This window comes from Trichomonas vaginalis, chromosome VI, assembly GCF_026262505.1.
Source record: "Trichomonas vaginalis G3 chromosome VI, whole genome shotgun sequence".
In the NCBI taxonomy this organism is placed as follows: domain Eukaryota; phylum Parabasalia; order Trichomonadida; family Trichomonadidae; genus Trichomonas; species Trichomonas vaginalis.
The window spans coordinates 3,465,015-3,489,012 of NC_067208.1; the positions used below are offsets into that span (position 1 = coordinate 3,465,015).

General features: G+C 31.6%; 6 protein-coding genes across 6 annotated transcripts, besides 2 other annotated features; 3 read left to right on the forward strand and 3 right to left on the reverse strand.

The window, feature by feature from the left end:
• Nucleotides 1-362: 362 nt before the first annotated feature.
• On the forward strand, nucleotides 363-1,157 carry TVAGG3_0798500 (uncharacterized protein; the record flags this gene model as incomplete). The annotated part of the gene is made up of 1 exon (XM_001583279.1): nucleotides 363-1,157. One exon carries the CDS (start codon nucleotides 363-365, stop codon nucleotides 1,155-1,157), a length of 795 nt encoding a protein of 264 aa, XP_001583329.1.
• A 126-nt stretch (nucleotides 1,158-1,283) lies between these two features.
• TVAGG3_0798510 (beige/BEACH-related family) lies at nucleotides 1,284-9,652 on the reverse strand (the record flags this gene model as incomplete). Its single annotated transcript, XM_001583278.1, has 1 exon — nucleotides 1,332-9,371. The coding sequence occupies one exon, from the start codon at nucleotides 9,369-9,371 to the stop codon at nucleotides 1,332-1,334; it is 8,040 nt and encodes a 2,679-aa protein (XP_001583328.1).
• Nucleotides 9,653-9,972: 320 nt separating this feature from the next.
• Nucleotides 9,973-11,014: a mobile genetic element.
• Nucleotides 11,015-11,698: 684 nt separating this feature from the next.
• Nucleotides 11,699-13,135, forward strand: TVAGG3_0798530 (STKc ROCK NDR like domain-containing protein; the record flags this gene model as incomplete). Its single annotated transcript, XM_001583277.1, has 1 exon — nucleotides 11,699-13,135. One exon carries the CDS (start codon nucleotides 11,699-11,701, stop codon nucleotides 13,133-13,135), a length of 1,437 nt encoding a protein of 478 aa, XP_001583327.1.
• Nucleotides 13,136-13,356: 221 nt separating this feature from the next.
• Nucleotides 13,357-15,168, reverse strand: TVAGG3_0798540 (N-terminal C2 in EEIG1 and EHBP1 proteins family; the record flags this gene model as incomplete). The annotated part of the gene is made up of 1 exon (XM_001583276.1): nucleotides 13,374-15,155. The coding sequence occupies one exon, from the start codon at nucleotides 15,153-15,155 to the stop codon at nucleotides 13,374-13,376; it is 1,782 nt and encodes a 593-aa protein (XP_001583326.1).
• A 2,872-nt stretch (nucleotides 15,169-18,040) lies between these two features.
• On the forward strand, nucleotides 18,041-20,310 carry TVAGG3_0798550 (ribosomal large subunit assembly; the record flags this gene model as incomplete). The annotated part of the gene is made up of 1 exon (XM_001583275.2): nucleotides 18,057-18,539. The coding sequence occupies one exon, from the start codon at nucleotides 18,057-18,059 to the stop codon at nucleotides 18,537-18,539; it is 483 nt and encodes a 160-aa protein (XP_001583325.1).
• A 133-nt stretch (nucleotides 20,311-20,443) lies between these two features.
• Nucleotides 20,444-21,516, reverse strand: TVAGG3_0798560 (Rab-GTPase-TBC domain family; the record flags this gene model as incomplete). Its single annotated transcript, XM_001583274.1, has 1 exon — nucleotides 20,444-21,328. One exon carries the CDS (start codon nucleotides 21,326-21,328, stop codon nucleotides 20,444-20,446), a length of 885 nt encoding a protein of 294 aa, XP_001583324.1.
• A 768-nt stretch (nucleotides 21,517-22,284) lies between these two features.
• Nucleotides 22,285-22,954: a mobile genetic element.
• The last annotated feature ends 1,044 nt before the right edge of the window (nucleotides 22,955-23,998 follow it).

A 23,998-nucleotide genomic window follows, 5' to 3' on the forward strand; every position in this document is an offset into this window, starting at 1 on the left:
TTAATCCGAAATTTTACAATTTACAAATATTTTCATAAAAAAAATTTAAAGCTTTCGAAATATTGATATTTCTATTTTCATTCCAAGTAAAGAATGATTGAAATGATGATTGAAGTGATAATATATTCGCTTAGAATATTCATCAATTCCGTATATTTCTCTCTATTTCTCACAAGGAATGGGAAGACTTCTTCGAATCATCAATCAAATACACAACATTCGAAAAGAAGCATCAAAAATTCGAATATAGTTCACCAAATAGTTATTACATTTCTCTTTCTTTAGTTTGTGCAGTGCGTTTCACAGAAGGAACTGGCAAAAATCTCAAATTCCTCATTGATACAAGCTCATTTGACAAATGTATGCACAAGAGTGAAGAAGGTGGCTCTTTATACGTGAGTTGTTCTAAAGGTGAATGTGTTCAAGACAGAATCTGCAGCTTTGGCTCCAACACGGTCAATCCAGGTGCATATTGCTATATTGAAGTTTCAGATGAATTTCCAAATAAGAATTATCTCCTTGATTCAACCATTACTTCAAGTGGCCAAGAAAATCCAGATGAAAACGATAATATTTGTTTGTACAGTGGGGAAATAAATATGAAATCAATCAATATTTCAAACTCAAAACTTTATTACGATAGTATTTACAATGTTGTATATAGTTCTAACTCAAATGTAACGCTTTCAACATTTTCAAACAACACAACTACATTTGAAGATATTTATGAAATATATGTTACAGCATTATCTGATTCACTTGAATTTAAAATTCTTTTTTGTAATTTCTTTGAAAATGAATGCAATTACTTTATTATCAGTTTTCATGATCTCTTTATCAATAATTGCAGTTTTAATAAAAATAATATTAATGAAAGATACTTTTCCACAGACTCCAAACAAATTATAGTTAAAGGATGTTATTTTGACATCTCAGATCCTATTAAAATCGGAAACGTCATAATTACAGAAGAATTAGGTTCAATTTATCCAGAAAACTATCATTTGTCTTCAGGTTTATGTTTTGCAAAACTAAAACTAGAATTTCCAGAAGAAAAAAAGGCAGAAACAGAAGAAAAAGAAGAAATTAAAATTAACTTCAAAAGAAAAAATAAATTTAATATCTTCGTTTGTTTTGTTTTTATTTTTCCTAAATAAATTTTGATATAAACAACATCTTCTAATCAACAATAAAATTTTAACGAATTCATCCTTAAAGATGAATAATAAAAACAATAACCAGGAATTTGTAAAATAAATAGATTTAGTGAAACCATAAATAAACAAAAGAATAAAATATATACAAAATAATAAAGAATAAAATAATAAAAATTAAAGGTCTAAATATAATAAGTTGCCATTAGAATCAGATGCAAATAAACAGTTATGTTCTTCGTTATAAACAATGTTTGTCATCGTGAATTTCTTAGTAGAAATGATTTCAAGCATCTGTGGAATTTCGATCAATGAGAAATGGCCATCCGAAAATGATGCAACAAGCATTGGAGATGTTGATGATTTGATACATGCAAGACATGACAATGTTGATTCATATGAAAATGTCTTCAAAAGAATGGAGTTGAATGTGTAGCATCGTAATGTGCTTGTAAAACGACCATTAGTTGATGATTCGCTTGCAATGATGATGTAGCCGGCTGAAACAATCAACAAGTTCTTCAATGTATCATTACCTTCAACAATGAAATGACGCATGTAATGACCACTTGAAAGTTTAGTCATGATAACAGTACGTGACTTGTCAAGTGAAACAATGATGTTCAAGTTAGAACAAACATCAACATCAACTAATGATGTCAAATGTGGTTGAATTCGGTAAAGGAAACAGTTTTGTTGTGGTTTCTCAACATCCCAAACGGAAATAGATGAATCTTGCCAACGAGTGACAATCAAACCTTTCTTGTGGCTGCTTGTAACACCGGAGATCAATGAGCTGTTCTGACGCTGTGAGTAAATGTAATGTGCTGAATTCGATTCAACTTTGAAGACATGAAATGTGGAATCCCATGGAGATGATGCAACAAATAAACAACTTTCTTGGATGTATTCGAAACTACGACTTGTGATAACAAAGAAATTATGTTCTGTATCTGGCAATGTAACATATTTCTTGATTGTTGCAAGAGGGACTTGTTTGATACTGTTGTCTTGAACTGAACTTCGCCATTTGGATGACAAAGGAATAGAAAGGAAATCACTTTGTGCGGTCAATATTGGAATGGAATTATTAGATTGACCGATGAAAACAACTGGTGATTTGAATTTCATAAGAATGTTCCAACAAAGTTTAGTACCTAAAAGCATAAGACGAGTGATAGACATCTGACGAGTGTAGATACGCTTAGGATGTGGATAATTGAAGATTTGGCGAGGAACAATACCTGAATTAGATGCGTAAATTTGGATTGTTTTGAGTTCATTTGGATTCTTAAGAACTTCTTTAGTGATTGATGATGGGTAACAGTATTTATGGAATGTGTTGTTAGCCAAGATGGCTTCTTTACCTGTCTGTTTGTAGCCGAAGATCAAATCAATCCATAAATGCAAGTGTTCACTAACATATTTGGATTCCAATGCATTACGGTTGATTTGGATGAATTCAGCTGCTGATTTAGCCCATGGTGGTAATTCAACATCATTAACTTGTTTGCCATCTTGTGTACTGCCTAAATCGAATTTGTTCTGGTTAATCAACATCTCTGGAAGACTGAAAAACTGTGGAATAAGTTCACGGAAGTCTGGTGCTGTAGATGTAATATTCTTCCAACAGAATGGAATAGATCGGAATGTTCGGTTTGGATTGTCGAACATGTTATCTTGTAACTCGATGTGGATACTTGTGTATGGTTCAACACGAACAAGGAAGTGGACAACATAGAAAGCAGTAGAATAATGGAATCGATACAAACATTTATCAACGGCATCATCATCGTATTCGGCTAACAATTCTTGAAGATTTTCAAGACGTTGTTGATTGAATGCACCAACTGGTTTACTGAAATCGCGGTAGTTGTTAGGATCATTAAGATCGATACTTTCGCTTGTGTAGTTGCTCAAAACCCATGGGAAGATTGGATATTGACTTAAATCATTGAATGAACGACCTGAAAACAAATTAAGTTTCATCAAGTATTCGTAGTTAGACAACAAACCTTTCTGCCAGTCGTATGTAGATTTGTCGATCCACTCACGGATGTTGTTCTTGTACTGAAGGATTTCGATATCATGAAGTTTGGAGTGCTTCAAGTGTTTAAGAACTTTGTTCCTGTCGCCTTTAGGAAAATAGATGAAGACTGATTTGTTGTTCTTCATGAAGAACTCAAGACCGGAATCAATGTGCAAATAAGATCTGTGTAAAACCATCTTAAGATCTGAGAGTTTGATTGTAACTGATTTCTTGTTGTCATCGTTGAAACTAAGTTCGTTCTTATTAACATAAAATGTACCTTCATATGTTTTCTTGATTGTGATCATTTGTGCTGTTGTGAAGAATGAGAAATCACGGTGTTCTGTTGTTTCTGTAGTTTCTTCATCTTCTTGTTGTGAAACTTCTTCGTCTTCTGCAATAATGTTGATCTTGTTGGCGTCAAGCCATCGTTCGTACTTAGATTGCGCAGCTTCAGCAGTAGTGCCATCACGCATCAATGATGCTTTCATGTGTATATCAAATTTAAGATTAGGACGCATGAAAATTTGTCGATATTGGTCATCAAGTTCTTTAGAAACTTTCCAATGTTTGATTTCGCCTGTAGTAGACCATGGACCACCATTAGATTTCAAGTCTTTGAAAAGATTTGCGTGTGATTTCATGCATGAAATCGAATGTGAAATAATTTGTTGTTTGAATTCTTCTTTCTTACGCAAAACATTTTTAAGAACATTGTCTGACAAAAAGTGTGGTGTTTGAACAATGATTTCTCGTGTTTTCTTAGACTTCTGGTAGACTTGATCTAAATATGTCTGTTTCGAAATATCTAATTTGTTGTCTTCAAGTGTTTGCTCTAAATTGAAAATAATATCTTTTGTGCTTTCAAAGATTTTGCACATAATATCGGAATCTTCCAAAATGTTGTGAACTTCAAGTGGTTGACCATTTAAAATAACTTTGGAGATGATTGACTTGCATCCAATAAGTAAATCATTAACTTGTTTACGGTACGATGCATCCTTTTGGTATGTTCGGATAGCACAAATACTGCAATATGAGAAAATTTCGAAGTTAGTTTCTGTGTCGAAATCCAACGATTTCAAAAAGCCGGAGATTTTTGTGATCTTTGATGGTGATGATTGAATGATGAAACCAAGCATGAATGAAATGATTTCTGAGTATTTGATCTTCCTGTTTTGAACTTTGTATGTTCCATCGCGAAGATTAGCGAATTTAGTCATGAAACCAATTAATTGACGTGCAACTTTGATGTCCAACCATTTGATAGGATTAACAACTTGGCCACTTAATGGAATAGTACCACCACGACGTGGATCGATACGAACGGAGAAATTAACCTTGTGTGTCATGCAACTAGAACAAATTTGTGATAAGATGTCGATACATGGTGTTTGTGAGTCAATAACAGATGTAAGTGGTTCTTCAAGACTTTCGCCCATACAATATTTCAATGAAACATTGTTGTAGAAAATTTCTGTGTCTGGAATATAAAACAAATATTCAAAAATTTCTGTAAAAACAAAATTGATTTCTTCATTTGAAACTGTTGAGAAAAGTTGTAATAATTTAAGAAGTTTGTGGTAAATGTATTTCAAGATAAATGGTGTGTTAAGTTTAACTGTTTTCTCAAGATCAAGGAAAAACGCTTCGAATTCATAAAATTTGTCCCAATATTGTTTTTTGATGAAATAAATCAAAACTTTCGAATAAATAGCAAGAAAAACAGAGTTGTTGTTAACATTGTATTCTGGATAACTAGCATTGACCATAGTGTAGAATATCCAAAAATACCAAATCTCGCATTTACTAAATGAATGTAAAATAGGAGATGTGACTGTCATTGTATTTTGGTCGATTGTGTTGAAGAACTTTTCAATGCGTGACCATTTGTAGAACTGTGAAATAAATGAAATATATGGAATCAAGGCAGTTTGATATGAAGGAGAATCAAGGAATGCTTGTGTTGCAACGGACCATGTACTCTCTGTGATGTTTTCTGGATTGTAAATGTAAATAACTTTCAAAAATGAATCTTCAAAACAAATGGAACTTTGACGTGTAATAACACCGGTGTCTTCCAATGTCTTGATGAGAAGCATGAACTTGAATGAGATGATACGAAGTTCTTCACTATCACTGGACATCATACTAACAAATGGTGTGTAAAAACCAAATGCAACAAATTTGTCGCAAATACCATGATAGTTTTTAACACATAAGTTATACAAAACATACATCAATTCGATACGCATCTGTGAGATGTTTAAGCTGAAACAAAGGTTGAAGAACATCTCTTTGTCTTCCCATGTCAACTTGATTTTGCTTGCTGAACGAATAACTTTCCATAGTGATTTACGAACGTTTTCGTCTTTTTCGGAAATAGTAAATAACATCAATCGACAAACATTAACAACTTCAGAAACTAATTTGGAGTAAACACCATGAATTAAATCAGAACAAACTTTGATGAAACAAAGTTTAATTGTTGAACTCTGTAATCCAATCAAGAAATAATTGAACCAGATGTCTTCAATCATAAGTTTGATGTATTTCTTGTTAGAAAGTTTGTCAAATAGTTTTTGTAAATTTGTGATCAAATTTTCAGTTATAGTCTCTGGATTCATCTTAGAAAGTAAGAATGCAATGCACTTCAAACCATCATCTTCAAAGAAATCAGTTTTGATCTCAGCAGATGTGTTGCAGAAATTAACAACCATCTCAATCAAATGAACTAAAAATCTACTTGAATCTTGTTCGTATTGATCGAAAACTGGAAGTTCGACTTCGCTGAACAATGGTAAAAATGTTTTCAAACCACCAAGATTCAACAAAACATCGCAAAGTGATGTAGAAAATGAATAAACATCACCAATAACTTTTGCGTTACCGATGTCTTTCTTCGAGTTGTTGACACAGATGTTGTTCAATGCAAATCGTGAATTATAACATGCAAACATAGAATCTGAAATTTGTTCAGTGAAAAGTGATGATGGTAAGTTTGGGAAAAGTTTCTGTAATATTGGATGGAATCCGTAAACAAAATCAAGAGGAAGATCGGACATCATTTTGATTGTCTCTGCTGAAAGAGCGGTTGAAAACATGTACATGCATGAAAGGTTTGCAATTAATGGTTCTTCATATTTAAGCTCTGATAATATTGTGTTACCAATAGTCATAGATTCGATGTCTGATTCGAATTTCATTCCTGTGATTTCATATGTATCACAAAGATTACCAAGAACATATAACTTCAACAAACGACGTTCTAATGAAACACCAATGTGATACCACGTGTGTGGTGAAAGTTCGATAGTTGTCTCGTGGATGCCAAGTGTCTTGATGGCGTTGTATGTAACAACTAATCTGTTGTCTTCGAAATAGATTTCAAGTGTTTTGCCGTTGATGTTCTTCATTGAAAACAATCGTGGTTGATGATTACCACCTTGAAGATAGTTACTAGAAAGTTCAAATCGAAGCAATAATGTGAATCCTTTGTTGATGAAATGTGTTGGAATTCGTGGTAAAAACAAACCACTGTGTTTGCCATGGAATGAAATAAATGATTGTGGTGTTTTTGGTGTTATTGTAGACAAAATAGTACTGATGTTTGTAACAAGTAAATCAGTAAACCACATTCGCATTTCGTTACGAGGTTGAATGATTTTAAGAAGTTCAAAAAGAGTCTTCCATTTGAATGCAAAAACAGAAACACTCGAAAACAATTTCATCAAAATATCAATAGACATTTGTTGCTTGTCAGTGATAGACATAGAACTGTCGAATGATGAGATGTACTGAAGGATTGTGATAGGTAATTTGGATTTGTAAACTTGAAGTTTGTTTGTAACTGAGTTTTCAACAATTTGGTAGATAAATTGGAAAACTTTCGTGTGGACAGGCAAATGTTTGATGATCTCGTGAAGATATGGAATAATCTTTTGGTTCTTGATCTCGATGTTACTTGTACAACTCATGTTGACAATAGGAATTTCGCAAACAAGTTGTAAAAGTAAATCAACTGTTTCTTGTTTGACTTTTTGGTCAACTAATGATGCTGTGATGTTCTTCATTGGTTCTTTAACTAACAATGATCGCATCCGAGCGTTGTCGAACGTAAGTGGAATGAATGTTTCTAAGATTAAATTTGTCATACTTCGACGTTTCTTGAAAACACTGATATTCTTGCAAACAATACTAATCTCGGTCATGTATTGGGATGTTTCTGCTGCACCAATTAATGACTTCTTATTCGTTGTAAACGCATCTTTTAATAACCGCAAAATAGAACAAACTAAATCGTAATAGTCTGGTTCATTGATATGTTGTGTTGATTTACGAAACAGTGAAGCTAAGTTTGAGAAGATGTAGTCTGTTGGAACATGTGTTTGTGATGTATTAAATTTAGAGGAGTCCAAAAACAGACCTTTACTAAGACATGCAAGAGAAAAGTCTTGAACTGGTTTTTCGAATAAAAAATGGAAAATTAATGAAACAAATTCTTCTCGTGAAAAGAGATAATATTTCGAACATTCGATTCGAATCAATGTATCAATGAATGTAAGTGCATTAGTTCTTGTTAATGAAATCTTGGCTGAAAATGATTTGTATTTATCATCTAAATCCATAGAAATATGGAATGTTTGGAGTGAATACATAGATTTGATAAGAACAGAAAGGAAGTTTGTGTTAGAAAGGATGTTGATGAATCGTTTCGGATCCATCTTGAAAAGATTGATAGCAAATGAGATGACGTCGTCAACGATTTCTGGTGCTGATTCGGATAAAAGTTCTGAAACATGTCCAAAGATCGTAACTGCATATTTAGGACAATCAACACATATAACGTTCATCATCTGGAAAAGTGATTTCTTGAGAATACTGAATAAGTTCAAAACGTTGTTTTCTGGACTTGATGACCAAAGGTTATAATGAATGTTGAAGACAGGAGAGTTAGAAAGGATACGGAAACCATCAACATTATCAAGTGCAAGTGCAACTTTGTTGTGGTCACAAAGAATAAGTAAGTCAATGATGTAAAAATTAAGTGTCAATGAAAGTAATTCTGGACCAATAGTGATTGAGTCTTGGAAAAGTTTCTGATCACAGATTTGTTTAGTAAACTTTAATGAGTTTGACATGATGACGTTGATAAATTCATGACCAAGTTTGTAATGTGTCAATTCGACAAGGATACGTGACAAGTCGTTTAACTTAGAGTTTTCTGAGATCAATGAATGACTTGGTGAGAAATAAACACATGGTTTCGGATCATTTTCGTTGTATGTGCTTTCTAAACTATGCAGAAAGATTGGTAATTGGAAAGTCTTCTGTTCAACAAAAGAAAAATTAGGTGAACAAACCGTTTTTTCTTTAACCTTTGCGTAATCTTTAACAAGTTCGAACTCTTTTTGATCATAACTGAATGTTGGAAGTTCTTCAATGATAGGAGAGATGTTAATTGTCCATCCGATGAAAACAATTAAGAATTGAGTTGAATCATTACTCCAAATCTTTGATTCGACTTCTGGACCGAGAGATATCATGAATTTAAAGAATCCCAGTATGGTTTTGCCAAGAGCAAAGCATTTCTCTTGGTCAATTTTCGTTGATGTATGTAAAAAGACGAAACTTAGTAAAATCAAGGATTTTTCGACAACAGTTAATAGCTTTGAGATGTATTTATTAATGAGATCGTTTTTCCCTGATGCAACTAACGTATTGAGAGAAATTTGTAAATCGTGCATTTGTAGGTTGCCAAAGCAGTCATTCATGTAGTTCTCCGCCCAGAAGTTGTAGTACTGGACCGAATAATGATATATGTTAAAATGATATTGCTCGAAGTCTTTTGTATTTTTGATAAAATCAATGCAGATGTGGAGAACTCTTGATAAGTAGTTCGAATTAAAATATGTCAATATTTGTGGAGATTTCCTTTCAAATAACTCTATCATAATGTTTAGTACATTATTGAATAGAAAAAATGATTCGGCGGCAAATTCTTTTGGCATAGAAAACGCAATAGGAATGACATTTGTTATCATATTTAGTTGTCTTTGCATTTGTTCATCACCCTTAAAAGCTTCTTGAAAAATTTTTGAAAATCGATACGAGATTTTGATAAAAGTACGGAACATGTATGGCATAAATAACTGCATGATTTTCTCTGATTTGACTTCAGGCGACATACAGAATGAAAATACCTGAGGAAGATCATTTAAGACCGGCGAAATTTCCGTGTTGAGTTCAAATAGATCTGCAAAAAATTCCTCTTGATGATCCTGAGGGCATTCTTTTATCTGCTTATTTGTTATTGATTTGTTTGGGATTCTATCATAAAAATCTAGCAGCAAAGGGTACTGATTTAGGACGCTCGAATTTTTCGGGGGCTCGGTTGTGAACCATTTGATCCATAGTTGTAATTTTGGATCTTCAGGTCCCTTCCCTTTACGAAACGCCCTAAACATAAGTTGATTTTTTTGAATTTATTTTATAATTTTACATAACAAAAAATCAAATTTCTATTTTATCAAAGATATCATAAGTTTTACTCTTTTATCGATAGGTTTCTATAGTTTACAAAATAATGTTCTCAATTTTCAATATTAGTTTATTTGGCATATATAATCATATTATATGTAAACAAATGAAAGGGGCTTAAGTAAAGTTTTATGAGGATAGAAATTGAAACGGAATAGACAAAATGTATGTGTTATAGAAGAAATGAGTCGAAAGAGATGAATGAAAAGTACATTTACTAGAGATTATTCACGCGGAGTATCACTTCAAGGCAAACCCAAATTTTAGCTAAAAGTGACAGGAAAAAAAAAACGTTTAGTATTCAAAAAAAAGACCGATGAGAGCTTCGTTCGAAATATAGAGGGAACTGAGAATGCGCAACCATTCTCAGGGAATATTGGATGCTATTCCCGTTCCCTCTGTATGGAAAATTGAGGTTTTCAAAGGGAGCTAAAATAATATCAAATTTATACTAATTTACTTCAAAATACAAAAGTATTTGACAGCTAAAATTAGTTACTTTAGCAAGCCTATCAATACCCTTTTACGATTATTGTTACTTTTTCGAAATAAAAGTAAAAACAAATTTATACTAATTTACTTCAAAATACAAAAGTATTTGACAGCTAAAATTAGTTACTTTAGCAAGCCTATCAATACCCTTTTACGATTATTGTTACTTTTTCGAAATAAAAGTAAAAACAAATTTATACTAATTTACTTCAAAATACAAAAGTATTTGACAGCTAAAATTAGTTACTTTAGCAAGCCTATCAATACCCTTTTACGATTATTGTTACTTTTTCGAAATAAAAGTAAAAACAAATTTATACTAATTTACTTCAAAATACAAAAGTATTTGACAGCTAAAATTAGTTACTTTAGCAAGCCTATCAATACCCTTTTACGATTATTGCTACTTTTTCGAAATAAAATAAATTTATTATCAAAAACCTTTTTTTTCTTAGTAAAAATAAACGAAATTTTTTACCTTATGAACTTTTGATGGAAATATGCAAATTTAAAATAATAAAGAAAGCCGCGAGCGAAGCGATCGGCTTAGTTCGAAGATTTTGATTCAAATCTTTGCTGATCTGTAATTCGCGGAAGCCGCGAGCGAATCGAGCGGCTTAGGTCTAAGATTTTGATTCAAATCTTTGCTTATATTCCTTAAATTCTTTATGAAACTCGCAACAGTTCCATAAAAAATTTTAAATTCTAAACTGTCGAAATTACCGATCGGTAATCACACCCTTCATGGGTGTGTCACTTTTTACAGGTGTGTCACTTTTAGCTAAAATTACCCCTACTCGAAATTGAAATGGAATAGACAAAATGTATGTGTTATAGAAGAAATGAGTCGAAAGAGATGAATGAAAAGTACATTTACTAGAGATTATTCACGCGGAGTATCACTTCAATTGGATTTCCGAAAAGTAAAATTATGATCAGAGCTTTAGCCTTGTATTTATTTTAATGATAAGTTGGATATTGTTATGTAAGCGTATTCAAAGACTATGCGCATCTATTATGGTTTCATTAACTAACTTTATCATGAGCAAAATCTCATAATCAGAGCAAATAATCATTCTTTATAGGCTCGTTTGATTACATTTATAGAGAAAATTCAATGTGCTTAAATCATAATGGAGTGTATAAATCGCATAGAGAAATTCAATTTCCTGTCAAAGAAATAAATTCGGAAATTACTGACGGGATTCGAAGCATATATTTCAAGACTTGGATTGGTTATAAGAGTTCATGCAAATTCATGTTCTAAAATTCAGACGACAGTCAATTTTATACAATAAGTCAGATTCGGTTGAATGTTGTAATTTTGACAAAGTATTAGACAATAGATTATTAATCATAATGTTGATAAACTTATTTGTCTCATATTGATTTATCAATTCATTCATATTTCTACTTTTGAGTCAAATTCAAAATTGTGGGCACATAACAAAATCATAAATTATTATAGTCACAGAATCATATAATGAGCTCGTTTTCAATTGATAATATAGCGGAGTATGAAAAAGTTTCTCTCGATGAAAGCTACTCAGCTAAGCTTCCTCAACCCTATACGATTTCAAAAATAGAAATAAAAAATATCTCGGGACAACCTTCTCAGATCACGCAAGCCAAGGCGAACATGGCTAAGTACTATTTAGAAAGACATTTTAAAGAATACTTTTCAAGAAACAGGCAAATTAGAGTCAGGAATAAAGAATTAAGATCAAAATGTTCTTCTCAACTCGATGACACTCAAATTCTTACGCAAAATGATATACTTAATCGCCAATCAAGGAGAACATTTAAACTCGAACAATTTGAAAAAATACAAATAATTGGAAGAGGATCATTCGGAGAAGTTTGGCTCGTTAAAGATAAAACCGATCAGCATGTATATGCAATGAAAGTTCTTAAGAAAAGAATTCTCATTCAAAGAAATCAAATTTTGAATACGATTGTTGAAAAAGATTTTTACACACAGTATGATAATCCATGGTCTGCTAAGCTTTATTATTCTTTTCAAGACCAGAATCACTTATATCTAATAATGGAATTCCTTCCAGGAGGAGATTTAATGAATTTATTGATTCATAGAAATATTTTAACAGAAACAGAGACAAAATTTTTGATTGCTGAAGCAGCTCTTGCAATACATCATGTTCATTTGCAAGGATTCATTCACAGAGACATTAAACCAGATAATTTGTTGTTAACTAAAGATGGGCATGTTAGATTGATCGATTTCGGATTAAGTACTAAGATAAATAGATTTGGCGATCCAATGGTCAAAGTGATTGACTTAATTACCGATGCTTTCCATGAATGTGCTGGAATCAATGTTGAACATCATAAACATCAAAAATATAATAGATTTGTATGTTCGGCTGTTGGCACAACAGACTATATAGCTCCAGAAGTTTTAATGAAAAAATCTTATGGACCAAATGCTGATTTTTGGTCCCTTGGAGCTATAATGTTTGAAATGTTGTATGGATATGCCCCATTCATGTCATCAAATCCTCAACTTACTGCTAACAAAATTATTCATTTCGAAGAATCTTTGATTTTCCCACCAACTCCTGTTGTTTCAAAGGAAGCCATAGCTTTAATGCGTGGTTTATTAACAGATTCTGAGAATCGCATGACTTTTGAAGAGATTAAACAGCATCCTTTCTTTCCTGGAATTGATTGGGATGATTTACATGACTCTGACTCTCCATGTGTTCCAGAATTATCAGGTGAATTAGATACATCTCACTTTGAATCCATTGATCCAATTCCTGAAGAAAATGATTTTAATTCTTTGTCAGAGAATGACAAAGAATTTGAAGACTTAGCATTTATTGCTTTCTTTGGTTTTGACTATAACAAGAAAGTCATAGATTCTATCAATCCTACTCATAATCTGCAAGAAATATAATTTTTATAATAAATGTTTTTATTTTCGGGCATAACTATATAAAGATTTTTCATAAAAGGTGTTTTTGAATAGAGATAGATTGTTAAAACTGATTTCGATGAAATTTTGAAAATTCCAATAAAATTTACAATAAAGGGTTTATGAGAGTATTAATATTTGAAAATCGCTTAAAGATAGTATGTTTAACAAACAGAAATTATTAATTTTTTAAAAAAACAATAAAAAATATCAAATAAAATTATTCGAAATAAGCTTTCAAGAACGAATATTGTTCTATTAGCTCTTTCTCGAACTGAGTACTCTTCCAATTGTCAGTCTTGAAATTACTCTCAATTTCAGAGAAATCTCCTTTGTAATTGTATTGAATTGATGATTGTTCGTCCATTGCTACATTATGTGCTGTGACGAATTTCATTACATCGTTTGGCATCGGCATGAAGTCATCTGGTTGCTGATTTGACAAAATTTTGACAATTGTCTGTTTTGGAAGATTTGGACAGATGGAATCAGCCAATGTAGGGTCATCACATATTGAAGAACCCATCTGTAATATGAGAACAGATTCTTTGAACAATGGCAATTGTATATCTTTGTCAGACATCATTGTTATGAATGTATTCAGCTGCAGAGAGTTTCCAAATGTGCAGCGTAATGGAGATGAAACAAGAATTTCAACCATATGTGCATCTAACGCTGCAATTATTCTTTTTGCGATGAATTCGTTGAAGAAAGGTGTAGAACTTATTTGTGTCTTTATCTGTTTGATTGATTCTACGAAACTTGGAACTAAAACTTCTGGATCTGCTGCTCCTGCAATTAATTGCCTTGCTAAGTCAAGGAGAGGGTCGAGATGTCTGTCAACAATGCAAGAGATGAAGAAACTGCAAACAGGAAGAAGGAATTTGTTGAAAGTTGTTCTTCGTGTCAAACCTTTTCCTTCTGTACGTTTGATGAGGAAATAAAGGTAAATCATCGTAATAAATTTATCGATATCTGTTGCTCGTGTAATAATGATTGCAATTTTGAGTCTTTTCGTAAAATCAGAAACAATTTCATCAAATATTACTGGTTGTACTGACTCTTCATCGAAAATCAATGAATTAATAAGCGCTGCGTAAACAGCAACAGCTGGTTTCGGCATTTGATCAGGTAAAAGTGGAGATGAGCACCATTGTTTTTGTAGAACTGACTTTAAGATCTCTTTTGCCTCAGCAGTGTTGTCCTTCTTTATTTCTATGTCTGAAGGAGGAAGAAGGAATACTGGAGATGTCGCATTCTTTTCCAGATCGTTTTTACGACGGATCTTCGGTATTTTGTTCTTTGGAGGTGATGCAGGGATACCTGTAAACAATGAGTGTGAATTATCTCTAGCCATGCGAGATCCATTGTTATTTGTTCGTTTAAATTGACGGTTGTGTTGGAAACTCGCCAGAGACTGAGTAGTCTTACTATTAACTCTCATTTCGAAGAATTCGTTGATTTTAGCTTGTTCTTCTTCATTCTTCGCTTCAGAAACATCCCAATCGTCAATCTTTTCAGAAGCTAAGTTCATTGCTTCAGAAACAGATGTAAGGTCTGAGGATTCGGATAATCCATTGTTTGGAACATTATCTGGTGTGACAGTAATTGATAAAAATATCGTTGATTTTTTAGAGTGTGGGCTTTCAACTTGGAACTCTTTGATCACAGGGGCTACATTGTAGAAGGCGCCAACATCAATTTCAAACTTGCCGAAGACTTTTTTAGTTGTACCTTGAATAAAACGATTGACAGTGAAGTTGATAAATTTTGGTCTTACGGAATTGTCCTTTTTGTTGACATACATTGTAACAGGGCATTTAAAGCGTTTCTCAAAAAATACATCTCTTGAATCATTAGACAATGAACGCTCTGTCAGACCAGAATTATCTGCTCTTTTCCACTCCACTTGGAAGTCATCTTGAATTATTTCAGGTAGACGAAGGTTGTGAATCGTAAAGACGCATGTACTGATGTATTTCGCATGATGACGCCCGAACATATTCGAAGTTATGAAAAGTGACTATAGAAAAGTGACCGTCCTTCAATTTTGAAATTATTCAGTCACTTTTTTCTGAATAGAAGTAATTCAATGTTATACGATAAAAAATTGAGCAATTATTTTTAATCAATATTAGCGAAAATACATGTACTGATACAGATTTCAAAACGGTAGACAAAAAATAATCGTCATCTTTTTTGGACTTTTGAAAAATTAAATTGAAGTTTGGCCCGAGAAATTTTTGTTAACTCGTTTTGCTTTTATATAAACATAGCATCCTTTAAAAATTTCCTTTCAAAAAATCATAAAATTGTTCCAAAATCTCACATGGAAAGTGATCAACACTTTCATTCACAATCACAAACAAGAAGTAAATAACAAGAAAGTCTACATAACTTGTGTATATCAATAATTCCTCAAATATTTCCCGATTTTCATGTGATTAGAATGAAAAATAATGAAAAATTCATAAAATAATTCTTAATGATAAAATTAAAACATCACTACTTGGTGATTTTTTGTTTTTGATCATTTCATAGTTGTATTTCAGTACCCAAGGGTTAATTCATCATAAATCTGATCTTTCTTCTTATTTCAGCATCAACAGTTATTCATTTATAACTGAGATGATTTGTTGAGTAAATAGTCAGGGAACAATCTCATTATATATTGTTTTTAAATAACTTCTCAGCCGATGCGTCTGAGTTCAAGTCCATATCTGAGAACATGTTCAACAATCCTAACCGAACATTCTGTTCTATCCCATTCTGTTGGAAGAATGTTAATCATCAACGTCCAACTACCGCGAACTTATTACACAGTTTTCCAGTCTTCCCGAGATGTACATAAGATGACAAACAGGTCACTGATAAAATTTCTTAGTTTTATTGTATCAAAATTAAAAGATTTTGAATAGAATGCGAACAATTATTATTTAGGAATTAGAGAAATATAACAAACCAAGAAATTAAATTTAATATTTCGTTTACGATTGGCCTTTATTTCTTCTTTTTCTCCTGTTTTTGCCCCTTTTTCTGGGAATTCAAGTTTTAGTTTTGCAAAACATTTATAAGAAGACAAATGATGATTTTCTGGATAATTAGAGTTTACACTCTCTGTTATTTCAACATCTCCATCTAATCCTGGATTGGAAATGTCAAAATAGCATCCTTTAACTTGAATTTGAGTGCTTGCATCGAAATATTTTTCATTGATGTAATTTCTATTAAAACTGCAATTATTGATATAAAGATCATAAGTACTGGAAATAAAGAGATTGCATTCATTTTGGAAGAAATTACAAAAAAGAATTTTAAATTCAAGTGAGTTAGATAACCCGGAATGAGATATTTCATAGGTATCTGATGTAGTTGTGTTGTTTAAAAATGTTGAAAGTGTTGCATTTGCGCTAGAACTACTATAAATAGAGTAGATACTTTGCAAATGTAGTCTAGAATACGAAACATTGATTGATCTCATGTTTGTTTCACCCATCATCAAACAAATATTCATGTTTTGATCTGGGTTTTCTTCGCCACTTGAAGTAATTGAAGAATCAAGGAGATAATTCCTATATGAAGGTGCGGATGAAACTAAACTAGAGCAATAAGCCCCAGGTCGTCTTGTGTTAGAGCCAAAACTGCAAATTCGATCTTGAATACACTCACCTTTTGAAAATTTTACGTATATAGAGCCACCTTCTTCCCTCTTGTGCATACATTCATCAAATGAGCTTGTATCGATGAGGAATTTAAGATTATTGTTTGTTTCATCTGTGATACGAACTGCGCCTGTCTCATTAAGGTGAATAAACAGGCAAAGAGAGATGTAATAGCTATTTGGTGAACTGTATTCGGGCTTTTCGTGCTTCTTTTCGAATATTGTGTATTTGATTGAAGAGTCGTAGTAATATGACCACTCCTTGTGAGAAGTAGAGAGAAATATATGAAACTGATGAATCCCCTAAGTGTAAATAAGATCACTTCAATCATTTTTCAATTAGATCTAATATGCACATGGCAACATTTCACAAGTTATATTTTTTTGAAAAAAAAATGTAAAGTGTAATCTTTGTGATTAATATGATATGTCTTCATTTAGTGTTATATCTCATTGCATAAATCAGAGTTCAAGGATTGATCTACATTGGAGTTCACCATTGTTTTATATGCTCTAATTCATCTTATTATAATGTGTTCTGTTGTGTGTATCAAAATTTTCAATCGTGGGAAAGTGAGAAACAAATAGCGATTCATTATAAGGAAGTTTGTGAGTTTATGCAAAATGAACAAGCTGCTCATATTTATGAACTATGAGATCAGCAGTCCTAATGTTTATTATGATATATTCTTATCCACAATATCCTTTATATTAATTTTTTACAAAATAGTCATTTTTCTCTGGAGGGATCGTATATAAAATCATGTGTTGTACAACTATATAGTTAGTTACTAATTCATAATTAAGCAACTCCAAACATTTTTACTATGAAAATTGTAATTTTTTGTTTAATTCATAGAGAAATTACAATTTTTTATGTCAAAAAAATGAAAATGGATCATTCCAAAACACATGTTAGATTTTATTTTAAATCTGGGTATTAATTTTATTATTTTAATGACCTTTTTAAAATAATTATGCATCACCAAATCCTTTTCCCGGAGTTCTTGTTCACAAATCAGGAACTAACACATTAATAAGTTGGTGAGTATCTGAGCCTTTTAACCGGAAATACAATGCCCAAGTAGTTATTCAGCCTAATCAAGTTTCGATTTAATCATCTGGATTTTAAAACACCATTAAATGTATTTTTAGTTCAAATATATGCTAAATAGAAGATAATTTAGGTTGCTCATTTTAGAGATTTTAAATTTGAACGATAGAACGGTTTGGCCTTTTCGAATGGCTGATCAGGCTGTTATCATCAAGTGCCGTGTTTGGGGTGGTGAAACCGGTGTCACATCAAAGCTTGCACCAAAGCTTGGTCCTCTCGGTGTCCCAGCTCCAAAGGTTGCTCAAGAAGTCGCTAAGGCTACAGAAAAATACAAAGGCTTCCGTGCTACAGTTAAGATCACCGTCCAGAACCGTGAGTTCAAGGTCGAAGTTGAAAACTCAACATCTACACTCCTCATCGCTGCTCTCAATGAGCCACATCGTGATCGTAAGAAAGTAAAGGCTGTCAAGCACTCTGGCTCTCTTTCCCTTGATACAATCATCGATATCGCTCGTACAATGAGACCAAAGTCCTGCGCTCGCACACTTGCTGGCACAGTCAAGGAAGTTCTTGGCACAGCTCAGGCTATGGGCGCTCATGTTGATGGCATGGATCCAAAGGAAGTCCAGAAGAAGATTGCTTCCGGCGAAATCCCAATTCCAAAGGAGTAAATCTAAATATGATTTTCTTACTTCTGATATAGCTATTAAAATCTACTTGCTTTTTAAAACTACATTACAAATAAACGATTTTTTCAAAAACATCCTAACTTTATATGAAATAATTTTTCATAAATTTTAAATTTTTGGGTTTACAAACAAATTTATTAAAAACAAGACAACTAATGCATATGGTCAATCAACCGAACTAATTGTCAAAGTGAGAATGAATAAAATCGCAATAATTTTCAATAATTCTTTCAAATTCTTGATTTTCTTCAATATTTGAACTTCTTACGCTATCTATATCAAAGTTGTTCATTATAATTTCTATTGCTCCTTGGTTTGAAGATAAAATTGCAATTTCTAGGAGTTTTTGAACGCCTTCAATAATTTTAATGCTCATCTTAACATCATCTACTACATATATATCGAACAGTGTTGTTATAATATCAGAAAAGCAGTCAAAATTCATCAATAAATTTATATCTGATGACGGCAACAATAATATCCATTCTAACAATAAATTGCAGAATGCTCCTTTTAATTGAGTCTCAGAGGAGTTCAATTCCGAAACAATATACTCAATATTCTCAAATAATTGAACGTTGATTTCTTTTACATATTTGATATAAGTTGATAATGTATATACTGCAGATACTTGAGAATCTGAATCGTTAAAGGCAAATTCAATTAAAACACTTGGATCAAATCTAAAATCAAAAAATTCTATAAGATATCTTATGATATAAAACACTAATTGGCTATCATCTTGATTGTCCATAGAAATATTGTGGTATTGAACACTTATGGCCTCAATTAACCTATCATCTATATAATTTTTGAGTTCTTGTGGAATAAACTTGATGGAATTTACAAGAATCCAAAGGGAATTCGTAATATTTAGTTTATCTGATCCATTTAAAATTGTTGGTAAAAATTGATAGATTTGAAAGATTTCTCGATCGAATTGATTATATTTTGTTAATAGTTTGATCAAATTTAATGAAAATTGCACATATGCTCCTTTGCTTATGAGCTCAAACATTGTTTCAAACGGAAAATCAGAAATTATTAAACTAATTGGGAAGTATTCGTTTTGTTCTATTAAGTATATAATAAATAATTGAGGATAATATGATAATTCTTGATTACTATTGTAAATTAGTTCATTTATATGAATATGGCAATAATATTCGATAAAATATTGAATTAAATTCGGATTACTTTTAAGAACATTGTATAAAAACTTAAATATATCAATAATGATCTCTAAATTGTTGTTGAAATTATCAATCAGGAGTGATATTGAAAATAAATCAGTGTTTTCAAATAGAGATTCTGGAATTTGTAGATTTATCGAAAGATAAGACATTTCTTTAAGTGTTTTTATGATATTTTCAATATTATTCTGTTGATAGTAATTTTGTAGATTTTCATAATGATTTATTAATGTAGAAATTGCAGATTCTGTCATATAACTTGGGTCTTCTTCTTCGAATTCAATTTCATCGATTTTCCTGATACATCGATGGTCATTGATTTTGTATTCCATTCCACATTAATAAAAATGAATGAAATGCTACCAGATCATTATTTTATACATCAAAAATTTCTTGAATGATCTAAACACAAAACAATATCTTCATGATTCCACTTGATTTTTTGAAATTTTGCCATATCAAAATAACACTAAAAACATTGAGTACTAGCATAAGCTGAATGCATAACATTACTAACAAAACAATCATGGAGATAATAATCAAAATGATGTTGATTATTCCTCATACAAACTTTTATTCTTATCATTTTGAAGATTTAATGAAATCCTATATATTTGGTAAGTTGAAAATATATATCAGATTTTAGGAAACATTTTTATAAAAAATATATCAAAACATAATATTATATTTTTATTAAATACAATTACTAATATATTTAGCAGCTGTAACAACTCCAACTGCGAGGAACAGCATAGCAGCTTTTCCCCATCCAAAAAGATTTGTGTTTGGATCCATGAATTTATCGGCATCTGCAATTAATTTCTGCATATTCCAGTTCTTGTAGTGTTGTAGTTGACCAAGTTTACAAATTGGTACTTGTGCAAAATGAGCAAGGCAAAGAGCTTCAATATACTGTTGCATTGCAGTCTTGTGGCATATGATGCGATCCCACAATGTAATAATGCCTGCGTAATCATGCTCTTCGGCAAATAATAAAATTTCCCATCTTAAAGCGAAATGTATTGATGTTTGCATTTGTTTGCTCAAATAATTCATTAAATTCGGATTAATTTGGTACATTTTTTGATCTAACTCTCTAAAATGATTTTCTAACCTTGTCGGATCTGATAAATAGTGGGAAATCCCAGATAATTCGATCATTTTAGTTGCCAGATAATAAGCACTCGCTTCAGCAATCATATCTGGTAGGTCATTTTCAGTGGTGAAGAGAATTGAGATAAGATAGCAAATATAAACATATCTTTCACAGCCTTGAATATAAGTAAACTTTGATTCCGTCAAGTTCATCATTGTTAATACTCTTGCAACTCTAAAAAGTACACCATTTTGCTTTATATAAGGTAAATTTGCCGATTTAGCTAAATCATTGAAGAATCTAATAGTCCTTCGTAAATCGTTTTGAATTTGTGATTCTTGCTCATCTGATAATGCAAGTAATGGATCTGAAGGATTTTCGACTAATTTAGAATTTAAAAAAGATTCATACTTAGAGCAAAGTTGGCATATATAATCAGCCCAACTATCTTTGCTGGGATTTAGTATATTTAGCATCAACATCCATGAAATATATCTGTCTGTGTAGTTTTTGGAATTTTTCTCGGTTAATAGAAAATTTTCAGCATCTTTTCGAGTGGAAATACCATTTTTTGAGCTACATATTACGCTATGAATCTTTTTTACATCCAATTTTGTCCTGGTTGTGTTCCAGGATGGATGCATTTCCTTTTCAGAAGAGCTATCTTTTTTGAATGGTGTAAATATTTCAATCAAAATCATGTAAACTTCTGAAAACATTAACGATAGTTTTGTTGCTTTTATCCATCATCCAATCAGTTAATTCCATCAAAAATAAATACTACAAATATTGTAATTACATATTATAATATTAGAAATGAATTATTGGTATATTATTCAATATCAAATTTTATAATCAGGTTTCTAAAACATATTCAAATATTATTGGATTTGCAAATCCAATAATAATATATTATCAAATATTATAATTATAATTTTAATAGAAAGTTATTGGATTTGCAAATTTTCACTCTTGCAATCTGAGAATTGGATTTTTTAAATTATTTATTTGATAAAATATTGTATTGATAAATGGGGGAGAAGCTTGCTCAATGTGACTAAAGATAACACAAAATACATCTTCTAATACCTATTTTAATAACTAATTTTTTAATGAATAATAAAAAGGAGATATTAAATATTAAAGATCAACAGAGTCGTTGTTGAGATCTGGATCTTCTTGATCATCATTATTTTGATCATATTGATCTTCAACAAATTTATCATTCTCTTCGAAATCTTGATGGAATGGATCATCGATCTTGTCTGTTGTTGTGAAAAGTGGATTGTCGTTTGTTGTTTCTTGTCCGGTCGTGGTGATGCTTTGGACTGTTTCTGCTTCAATCTCGATTGCTTCTTCGTTCGACTTATCTTCTTCTTCTTTCTTCCTCTTCAGAATGATGATAAAGATGATGACGCTGCAGATGATAGCGGCAACAAGTAGGGGTAATTTTAGCTAAAAGTGACACGCCTGTAAAAAGTGACACACCCGTGAAGGGTGTGATTACCGATCGGTAATTTCGACAGTTTAGAATTTAAAATTTTTTATGGAACTGTTGCGAGTTTCATAAAGAATTTAAGGAATATAAGCAAAGATTTGAATCAAAATCTTAGACCTAAGCCGCTCGATTCGCTCGCGGCTTCCGCGAATTACAGATCAGCAAAGATTTGAATCAAAATCTTCGAACTAAGCCGATCGCTTCGCTCGCGGCTTTCTTTATTATTTTAAATTTGCATATTTCCATCAAAAGTTCATAAGGTAAAAAATTTCGTTTATATTATTGCAAAATAAAATCTTCATTATCAGAATAATATTAAATGATAATATAATATAATTTATAAACAACTATTATTTAATAAAGTTTAATTGCCAAGGTTCATCTAATTTTTTGATTTTTAATGTTTTATGAATTTTATTTATCATGTATATATCTAATGAAGATTATATATGTAGAAGATAAGTACCTTAATATGTACGTAAAAATTAATGAAATTTATTTTGAATGTAGAACCGAGCAATTTTCAAATTTTGTGCTTTTTTTGAATTTTCTCGATACCAGATAAGTTGTGTTAGCTAAATAATATATGGATACAATGTGTCTTATTGATTGACGAGTTTGGAGCATAGAATGGCTGGTCAAAATTAGATGTTAATACAACTTTCGGATTACTAATGATGTTGATTCTCTGCGTCTTTTTAATTCCTTCTGCTCCTTCACTATCATATGTCCTAAAAATGAAATATGAAGTACCTTGAACAAGTGGAGGACGAATTTGATGATCAAAGTTATATGTTTGACCTTGATTGTTACCTGAATATATTTCCACTTCTTCTTTATCGTTGACTTTCATCATAACATGGACAATATCATTTGGATCAATGTCCTTGACACTTATATGGAAATTGATCTTCTCATGGAAGTACACTGTGCTTGAGTCAACAGAAACATAAAGTTCTGGTGCACTTCGTTGGTCATATGTAAACTCTTGTGACTTACTTTCTGAAATTTTACCATAATAATTGTCCCAGAATACAATATGCAAAGTATTTGGACCTGGATTCAAACTATCTGGAATTGGAACCTCATATCTGAATGTAGTATTCTGATCACTGCACTTCAGATAATATGATGTGCGAGTGTATTCGTTTTCGTTGTTGAATTTGTATCCGAAGTAAACTGAATCTTCATCGAAAACAGTACCTTCGGCTACAATGAACGATTTCCTGTAATATAAGTCTCGTATATTATTGAATTCTTGAATGATTGGAGGCTTGTTCACTATGACTCTTAGTGATTGATAATATGAATATTTTCCAGTTGGGCCGCTATCTGTTGCCCAAATATCAAGATGATACTGACCATATTTTGTTGGCATTTGAACATTAAATGTTATTTTATCTGTTCGATAGTCATCACGAACAGTTAATTCATTAGATGCATTATGTATCAAAATATCATTGTTAAATTTGTAGTAAACTTGAACTTTCTGACCTGGGATGAAATCTTTGACAAAACATGAAATTGTTTCTATTTCACCACCTTTGTAACTGCTGCTCAAAGAAGACGTAATATAAGGTGATGGAACTTTATAAACATAATAGTTTCTAATAGATTTAGCTATTAATCCTGTTTGATCTTTGACAAGGAAAGT